The sequence below is a fragment of the Bidens hawaiensis genome, unplaced genomic scaffold (assembly GCF_021521415.1).
Source record: "Bidens hawaiensis isolate Kalapana, Puna unplaced genomic scaffold, B.hawaiensis_p1.1 tig00024808_1, whole genome shotgun sequence".
Lineage (NCBI taxonomy): Eukaryota > Viridiplantae > Streptophyta > Magnoliopsida > Asterales > Asteraceae > Bidens > Bidens hawaiensis.
In genome coordinates this window covers 228,110-237,984 of record NW_027493921.1, presented here as the reverse complement: position 1 = coordinate 237,984, position 9,875 = coordinate 228,110, and the positions used below count along the sequence as shown (strand labels likewise).

General features: G+C 44.6%; 1 protein-coding gene across 1 annotated transcript; it reads left to right on the top strand.

Moving 5' to 3' along the window:
• Positions 1-1,890: 1,890 nt before the first annotated feature.
• LOC143569955 (uncharacterized) lies at positions 1,891-2,482 on the top strand. The gene is made up of 2 exons (XM_077055735.1): positions 1,891-2,160; positions 2,297-2,482. Exons 1-2 carry the CDS (start codon positions 1,891-1,893, stop codon positions 2,480-2,482), a joined length of 456 nt encoding a protein of 151 aa, XP_076911850.1.
• Positions 2,483-9,875: the final 7,393 nt, after the last annotated feature.

Genomic DNA, 9,875 nt, shown 5'->3' with positions numbered 1-9,875 from the left:
CCCGCTGATATGACCGGTGTCCTGCAAAATATTGCGGAACACAAGTTAAGGGTGAACCCAACGTTCACGCCAATTGTTTAAGAGAAGTGAAAGATGGGTCCAGAACAAACCAAAGCCATGAATGAACAAGTACAAGATCTTCTTCATGCAGGAATAATTCGTGAAATCAAGTATCAAACATGGGTGGCTAATCTAGTCATTGTTCCAAAGAGTAACGGAACATGGCGGATGTGCATAGACTTCAAGGACTTGAATAAGGCATGTTCAAAAGATTGTTATCCATTACCCGAAATCGATCTTAAAGTAGACGCTGTGGCCCTGTTCAAGTTTAAATGCTTCCTCGACGCTTACAAAGGCTACCACCAAATCCGCATGGCGGCGGGTGATGAGGAAAAAACAACATTTCGTACAGACCAAGGTACATTTTGTTACAAAATTATGCCCTTTGGATTGAAGAACGCGGGTGCTATATATCAACATCTGATGGATCAGGCTTTCAGAATTCAGATTGGTCGGAATTTAGAGGTGTATATGGATGATTTGGTAATAAAAAGCATCGAAGAAGATCAAATGTTGAGAGACATAGAAGAAACATTTGAGACTTTGAGAAGTATCAACATGAAACTTAACCCGAGTAAGTGTTCTTTCGGAATGGAAGAAGGAAAGTTTTTAGGGGTCATTGTGACGGGTGCGGGTTTTAAAGCCAATCCTGACAAAATTCAAGCAGTAGCCCGCATGCCTTCACCTTCCTCCCTCAAAGAAGTACAAACACTTAACGAAAGATTGGTTGCACTGAACAGATTCTTAGCTAATCATGCAGCTAAATCTTACCCATTTGTTTCAACTTTGAAAAACTGTCTCAAGAAAGCACACTTCAAGTGGACCGCAGAAGTTGAACAAGCATTTCTAGAGGTCAAAAAATGCCTAATGGAGCTACCTACTCTGACAGCACCACATGCGGGAGAGCCTTTGACACTATACTTGTCAGCATCTGATATCGCCATTGGGGCTGTGCTATTAACGGATAGAAAGAGTGTCCAAACACCAATCTATTATGTCAGTAGGACATTGACAGATCCAGAGACCAGATACTCGATGCTTGAAAAGTTGGTTGTGGCACTGGTCTATGCTGCCAGGCGTCTCCGCAGATATTTCCTAGGCCATCCCATTAATGTGTTGATAGGATATAAGCTCGAAAATGTATTAAGCAAGCCAGAATTGTCGGGGTGATTGGCGAAATAGGCCATCGAACTGGGAGAACATGCAATTGAATACAAACCCAGACCGGAAATTAAGGGCCAAGTATTGGCAGACTTCGTCAATGAAGTTCCACAACACAAAGAAAAAGAATGCTTAATTGAACAACAACTCCAAGTACCTCCTGAACAGGGGCAAGTCTGGTCATTATTCACTAACGGTGCGTCAAGCAAAGAGGCATCCGGCGCAGACCTTAGGCTAGTCAATCCCGAAGGTCATGAGTTTATATACGCCATCAAGTTAGACTTCAAAAGTACTAACAATGAGGCAAAGTATGAAGCCTTTTTGGCAGGCCTGAGAATTACTAAGAAGCTTGGGGTAAAACACCTAGAAGCGCGAGTGGATTCCATGTTGATTGATGGACAGATCAATGGAACTTATGAAGCAAAAAACAATGTAATGACTTCATATTTGTCACAGGTAAAGGACTTGGTCCTTCAATTTTCTTCATGCAAGGTCATTCACATCAAAAGAAGCAAAAACAAGTCGACGGATGCCCTTAGCAAGTTGGCTTCAACAAACTTTGAGCACTTCACTAAGGACATTCGTGTGGAAGTCCTTGATCGACCATCCGTTCCGTAGAACCAAGGTTTAGTAATCCAAACCGGTGTAGAATCCTGGATGACGCCAATCATGGCTTACTTATCATCGAGAGTTCTACCAGAAGAGAAGGCTGCGGCTCAGAAGATAAGACACAAGGCCTTGAACTACCAAATGAAAAACGGTGTCTTGTATAGACTATCCTTCCTTGGTCCACTTCTAAGATGTGTGGACGCCGAGGACGCGAATTACTTGATTAGGGAAGTTCATGAAGACATTTGTGGTCTTCACATGGGCCCGAGAATGGTCATAGCGAAACTCATGAACGCCGGATACTACTGGTCGGGGATGCATATGGATGTGGTACAAGAAATCTGGAAATTTGATTCTTGTCAACATCATACTCCCAATATGCTTTGTCCGAAGAATGAGTTGGTACCGGTAACGTCTGCCTGGCCGTTCCAAAAATGGGCTATTGACATCATGGGACCTTTCCCAGAAGCCCGGGACGAGTCAAATTTTTAATTGTGTCCGTCTATTACTTCACCAAGTGGGTGAAAGCCAAACCGGTCGCATCCTTTGGGAATTCATTATATGTCATTTTGGTCTTCCACAAGAACTTGTGAGTGACAATGGGACTCAGTTTGCGGATAGCGGGCTACAAGAGTGGCTGAAAGAACTTTAGGTCACCCAGATTTTCACATTTGTAGCTCATCCGCAAGCCAATGGTCAGGTTGAACGGACCAACCGAACAATCAAGGAAGGGATTAAGGTAAGATTGGGCACCAAACGAACATGCTGGGTCGACGAATTACCCCATGTACTTTAGGCTTTTCAGACTCAGAAGAATATAAGTAATTCTGAAACGTCGTTCATTTTAACCTACGACACTGAAGCCATGGTCCCGGCTGAAATCGGGGTTCCATCCGCACGAATTTTGATGCTCAATGATAACGAAAAAGAGTTGCGGATGAACCTAACCATAAACGCCATAAAGAAAGGAGGGAATTAGCACTGATCCACGAACATAACCATAAACGCCAACTGCAGAAATACTATGACTCGCGGGTCTAGAAAAGTACTTTTGATGCGGGAGACTTTGTCTTTTGCAACAATGGAGCATCTGGTCAAGAACCTCTGGGCAAGTTGGCCCCAACTTGGGAAGGCCCTTACAAAGTTAAAGAAGTATTATTCAAGGGTGCTTACAAGTTGGAGAAGTTGGATGGGACTGAAATTCACAGGACTTGGAATGTTTCACAGTTAAAAAATGTTACATTTGAGTCAAGATTGTATTAGTTACTTTTTATTTCGGCCTGCGTGCCTCAATAGATGAATAGAAACGACGTTTAATTTCACAAGTTTGTAATATATTGGCCCACGTGCCTTTCTTATTAAAATCTTTATTTTACATCATCTACAAGTTTTGAGCAACGAATAGTTCATGATCCGCACGCCAAAAATGGACCTGCGGGTCCTTAGTATAAATCCGCGTAATCCTTTATTGATAATTAAGAAGATCATACAAGTTTGACACTTATATTATACAATAAACAAAGTGTGTAGGATAAATAACTTCTTATATATAATCAAATGCGATTACAAAAGTCTTATGATGATTACATGAAGATAAAAATATTGTGGTTACAATAATGTTATAATTACAATGGCCAATCTTCAGCATCCCCTTCCACATCCTATTGATCTTCATCATCATCTTCACGACTAGCTGTGAGGAATGCCTTCAATTGGTCAACCCCATCTTCCTTCTCTGCAAGTTCGGTTATTTGGTATTCAATGGGGAACTTCATGTTATCAAAAGCCTTAGTCTTCTCAGCAAATGTTGAGGCGGTATCTTGGCCGTGTAAGGCAAATTCCTCAAGAGGTCTTTTTGCTTCAGCGAACTGATGACCCTCTTGAAAACCTGCCTGACGTCTAGCTTGAGAAGAGGCGATCAGTAACTCTACAAGGCAGTTCCCAAGCTCATCACCTTCCCGGATATGTGCAACAACCTGGTAACATAAAACATGAACACGTATTCTGGATACAAACATCTTTTATAAGTAAAAGGGTAGAAAGAGTTACTTGAGAAAGCCCTTCCACCATCAGCCATCTTTCATCCGCCTTGGCTCGGACAAGTTCCATTATGTGCCCATCACACTCCAAGGCTTGCTCTCTGTTGTTAGAGGCAAGAGTGGCAAGGCGCTCATCCTTTGCGGATGCTTCGACCTTCAAAGTCTTCATAAGTTCGTCACGCTCATCCAATTGCTACTGGAGGACAGTTTTGGCTTCCTCAGCAATGGATCGGCGGGCCTTCTCTGCCTCCAATGCCATTTTGGCATCTGCTAACTGCCATTATGCAGTAATAGCAGCCGAATGCCGATCCGCAGCCTCTTTCTTGGCTTCGTCAGCCTCTTTTTCTGCATGTGCTGCCTTGGCTTCCAAATCCTCCCAAGCATCACTCATAGCTAGCCAGTCTCGATATATTTCTTGACTCGAGGAGACAACATTAGCTAGAGTATACGAGTAAGAATTCACCGACTCACCGAGGACGTATGCGTTGGCGTTCCCTCTCGGCAGGAGCGATCCCTTGTCGCAGATAATCGTGGCATGAGTCAGAAACATCGAACGTAGAATCACGACGCACTGGCCATTGCGGAAGATATACTGGAGGATCCTCGTGATGCTGAGAAGTGTATGCTTCAAACCCGTGAACAACAGTACTTGGGCCCTCTTGATCCATCATGGGTGGAGGGGTATCAGGAAGCGATGAGACAAGCGGCTGTTTGGAGGCATCATCTTGAACTCCTTTACTAGGAGGAGTATCCTCTATAGTAATAGGGTCTTGACCTGTGGTGAGTGGAGAAGTAGGTGGCGTCGTCTCTTGGCGATCAGACAGGTCCTCAACATGTTCCTCCGAGGAACCTACAAAACACTCCACTCCTTCAAAAAATATGCATTTCTAAGTAATTTACTTAATGTATAAAAATATCATGAATGATACCTGGTTTAACAACTGTTGGTGCAAGCAGCTGGATGCGGTCCCCCAATTTTATTACCTTGCGTTTTTCGAGAACAGCAGGTTTGGACAGTTTCGATTTGCCTTTACCAGTGGGTTTGGGGGCATCCGTATCCGTATTCTGATGTTCATCTTCATCAGTTGCAGTCTCGGTAGTGTCTTTCCCCACATCCACATCCTTGCCTATGAATGGGTTCTGCTTTGGCTTACCGGTCAGACCTACAGTCGAATGCATGGTATTCATAGAGTCAGTAGCACCAACAGATAATCCTTCTTCACGGGGCGATGACTCCTCACTAGAAGAAAGAAGTACTATCACCCCGCTAGAAGTGACAACAGTAATAGGACGAGGTTTCAGAACTCCCTCACCTTTGGCAACAAACTCCTCACCTTTGGCAAACATCTCCTCGGAAACCACAGGTTCCGGGCGGAGGGTGGTGGAGAATAAAAAGTTGTTGTGGGTGCGTTCGAGGAAAGGTGCGTCCTTCGGATCAATGGGACGATGCACCATGAGACCTTCCTCATGATCTAGAAGCGAAATGAAGATGGATCTCTCACCTGCATGAACAAACAGAACAATTAGAACCTAAGAGGAACCTTAGAAAGTAAATATAAACTTACTCTTATTGGGCTTCTCGTAATATGGTTCCAAGTCAGGAAATGGCCATAGTCGGCTCATCTTGGCACCCACTAGCGCTCCCTCATGTATCGCGCGCATGGGGGTGGGTGTACCGGTTAAGGTTTTGAACCATGGAAGGTCCACTTGTGTAGTGGCACGAACCACGAGCATCTCATCATCGGATTTGCGATAAGTTATCGCAAATGTAATTCCATCTTCCCGGATCCAGAAGAGCTTTGGCTTCTACTCAAGAAGGCTCCGGTACCATTCGGTGCCAATAACACCCTTCCCGGTAGTAGACCAACTATACCACCTGCCGCGATTAGTAATCTTATAAAAGACAGCAAACCGGCTAACTGTAGCCTCCATGTTGTGGGCCTGGCAGCAGAATTCGAAGTGACGAATTCTTAACATCCCAAAGGGATGGATCTGCGACAAGTGGACCCCATAAGTCATCAGGATAGCCTCAACAAACTTCGTTACAGGAAATTGGAAGTTTCCTGTAGTAAAGTGATCCGCATATACGGCCATTTTCTTGGCCGGAGGATTCGTGTCAATAGAGCCATTCGCCGGATATTCAGGCTCCCACTCAAACGCTAAGCCGTATATATTGACAATATCCTCAAAATCTCTCTTCTTCCAATGGATAACAATGCTATCTATGGAAGGATTGTTCTTCTTCTCTTAAGCCATTTTTCAGTATATACTGGTGAAATATCAGATATAGAATTAGAGAAGAAAGATAAGAAGAAGAGGAATTGGAAAGAGATAAGGATAGAAAGAAGTTGGAAACGCCCTATTTATACACATCGCAATCAGTGCGATGGATGGGATGCCAGTGGAGAGAGAAAATGCGGCCCAATCAGAGGGTGACATGTCAGGCGGGAAAGACAAAAAAGCAAAAAGGGACTGCAAAAAGACGTCATACACGTCTTATCAATTGTCTTGCGACAGTTCTTTCTCCGCCACGTTATCGCTTTCTTCCCACTTGAAAAATTCAAATATCTTAAGAAGAAAATATCCTAAGTATACGATAATTCAAGATTCACATAATGACTAAAAGACTTCTTTTATTCATATTAAGAGATGGTTACAAAAGATAGAACAAATTACAAAATGTTGACTATTCTATGGGTCTTGGGCAGATGTATCTTCCGGAGGTGTAGGCGGGTGTCTTATGATTCCCCCTCCAAATATTCCTTCAAGCGATCCACGCCATCACCCGCCTCTGCAAATTCAGGAAGCATGCTCTGCAAAGGAAATGACAAATTGTCATATTCATTGAGGCGCATCTTATATTCCTGGGCAACATTGAGCCCGTGCAGCGGGTGTTCTTCAATAGGGCGGGCAGCTCGCGCATACTCTAATCCTTTATTAAAGCCAGTTACGCGGCCAGATTGAGTAGAAGCAGTGAGTAGGAAGGCAAGGCTATCTGTTAGCTTGGTTCCTTCTTTGATATGTTTGATAACCTGTCAAGAAAAAGAGAACTTATAAACATGGACGGCATGATCAAGATTAAAGAAAATAATAAGGGAAAAAAGGGAATAACATACCTAGTTAAGGCCCTGTCCCAACAGCCATCGTCATTCCCTTTCCGCCCGCTTTGCCCTATCCTGGAGGTCGTGGAACCCGTCAGCTATCTTTCGATTGTCATTTAAGTATTCGGCTGCACGGGCTTCTGCTTCTTCACGCGCCTGTAGAAGTGAGTCATATGCGGCTTGCATATCGGTAGCTCTTTTCTCCATGAGTTCCTCCTTCTCCTTCTACAGTTTAGACTCCGCCTCAAGATCCTGAATAATAGTACCTTGACGGGTCACTTGGGACTCTAGGGCTGAGTTTGCATCAAGAGCCTTTGCCAAATCTTCCTTCTTCTTCTAAGTTTCATCTCGTGCAGCTTGAAGGATGGCATTTTGCTTGTTGTAGGACTCCCTCCACTGACGAGATGCAATGGCATGTTTGTCCACTTCAGCCTTCAGAGCAATTTCAGCATCAGATAATTTCCACTTGGCAGTGTTGTATGCCAAGCGTTGCTCATCGGCCTCTCTCTTAGCCTCATCAGTGGCTCGAGTCATCTCTCCCATTGACCGCCATTCACGCAAAACTTCTTGTCCACAAGCCATGGTATTGGCTTGGGAAGAAGAAAAATCCATGTGAAGGTCATGGCGGAGGCGGCTACGCTGAAAGATCCGCTCCACGGGAGGAACACATTGATTGACAAACATCGCACAAATGCCCATATCTGTGAAACGGGGTCCTTTCACGATATCCCAATTAGGGATATAAATGTGGTCATCCTCCCTGGATTGGGCTCCCCATAATAATCAGAACTCGATACTTGGGGGCGCAGCGGGGTGGAGGAGGAAACGTGAGGTGGTGATTGATGTGGTGTATCATGTGCCACCACTCTTTCAACGTCTGGCGATGGACGTTGAGAGTGCGAACCCTCTCCCTCACCCGTCAGAAATGGTGATGGAGAGATCGATAACTGGGGTGGAGTTTGGTGTGGAGACTCTTGTGTTTTCGACGCCTCCACATCCACAACCGAGTCCTTCCCTTTGGAACTGGAAGCATCCTCAGCCCTAAACAGCTGGACAGAGGAGATGAAGGCTTTTTAGCCTCCGGTGGAGGGCGGGGAGCTTCTTGTCTTCCTCTGGCGGGGAAGATGGTGGTTTCTGGTCCTCCGGCGGTGGATACGGTGGTTTCTCCAATGATACGCCTTCACCGGTACCCCCATTTGGCCCTATAACAAAAAAAAGCAACTAATTATATGTAAAAGTGAGAAAGAAAGCTAAAATCTCAAATTTAAGTTACCAGGCATTCCTTTTATACGATCAGCAAGGCTGACCCTGGGTTTTTTGGGACGATGCGTCCGGCGTTTCTTCGTCGCCGGTCCTTCCTCGGCATCTGCATGGCTTACGCCCACATCACTCGCCTTGGAGAACTGAAGCCTCCTCTTCCGCTCAAACTCTACCAACACATGCGAGAAAGATGAAATTTCAGAAGCAATGTCAGAATTATCTTCTTCTTGGAATGACGATTCTTCACTCGAAGATAGAATGACGATCACCCCATCGGAAGTAAGAGCATTGAGCGGACGAGGGTTAAGGATGTACGCACCTGTCTTGAAGATAGCTTCCGAGGCTATCGATTCGGCGCACACCTTGGAAGGAAGGAGAAGCTGATCTCGTGTCCTATCCAAGACGGGTACCTCCTTCACATCACGAATGAGTTTTTGAGGACAACCCCTGTCTTCAAAAAGGGCGTTAAACATAGTCCCTTTATCTGAAAACACACACGAGGAAATTTCAAATAGAGGTTTTATAAAAGACAAAATTCACAAAAGGATATAAGACTTACTCTCATTAACGTTCATAAAGAACGATTCCAAATCAGGATATGGCCACAAGCGGCTCATACCCGCCCACACTAGGGCTTCCTCCGGAATGGCTCGCATCGGAGTTTGATCCGACATCAAAATGCGGAACCATTCCTGTCCCTCTTGAGGAGCTGTAGCGACGTTCGGCAACGCCTCATTGGCAGGACGACGGACCATAGTACCCGGAACAATGTCTTCTGAAATCCAGAAAAACCTGGTCCGCCATTCTTTAGCACTGTTTATGGGTTCTGATCCAATAACCCTCATGGATATCAGAATGCATTTGAACCACCCACCATGTTGACCACCCGGTAGAAGACTGGGAACCGATGAACTCGAGGCAACATTCCCTTCGCCTTACACACGAATTCGAAGTGTCGAATTCGCGTAAGAGCAAGTGGATGTAACTGGGAGAGATGGATCCCGTAGGCACTGAGTACCTTCATAAGGAACTTGGTTATCGGAAACCGAAGATTCCCATGTGAAATATTTTTTTCGTAAACCACCATCTTTCCAGCAGGAGGCTTACTGGCAACAGACCCGGCAGCAGGGAACTTCGGTACCCACTCCGGTAAGATCCCATATGTATGAATCAGTTCTTCATACTCGGATTTTTCCCAATTAATCTCCACCGTATCAATATTCGGTGACGATGATCTTCTGTCACTAGCCATGGTTCCAACAGTAAATGAGAAACATCGAGCAATCTTGAACATATTCGGAAGATCAATTGGAAATTTGGAAGAAAAGGCAAAGGAGAAATAGAAATCAAAGACGATAGAACTTCAAAAAGAAGATAAACTCCACTATTTATACCCATCGCAATTAATGCGATGGGATACGAACAGTGGAGAGAGAAAGGCGTCATCCACTCAGTAGACGCCACGTCACACGGGAAATTCGAAAAAGTGAAAAAGGTGTACAGTCGAGTACAGTGACAACCGGCATAAACGCGCCTGCAAGTTGTCAAATTGTCCTTTTCATGGTTATCCACACCACTACAGAAGATATTTCCACCAAAAACTTCAATGTTCAAAAAACCCCAAATATATCTTAAGTCCATAATT

Excerpts from the sequence above, each read along its gene's own strand:
- LOC143569955 (XM_077055735.1), top strand. The coding sequence starts at position 1,891 with ATGGCTTACTTATCATCGAGAGTTCTACCAGAAGAGAAGGCTGCGGCT. Across the intron at positions 2,161-2,296 it reads CGGGGATGCATATGGATGTG|AAGCCCGGGACGAGTCAAAT; the intron begins GTACAAGAAATC and ends GACCTTTCCCAG.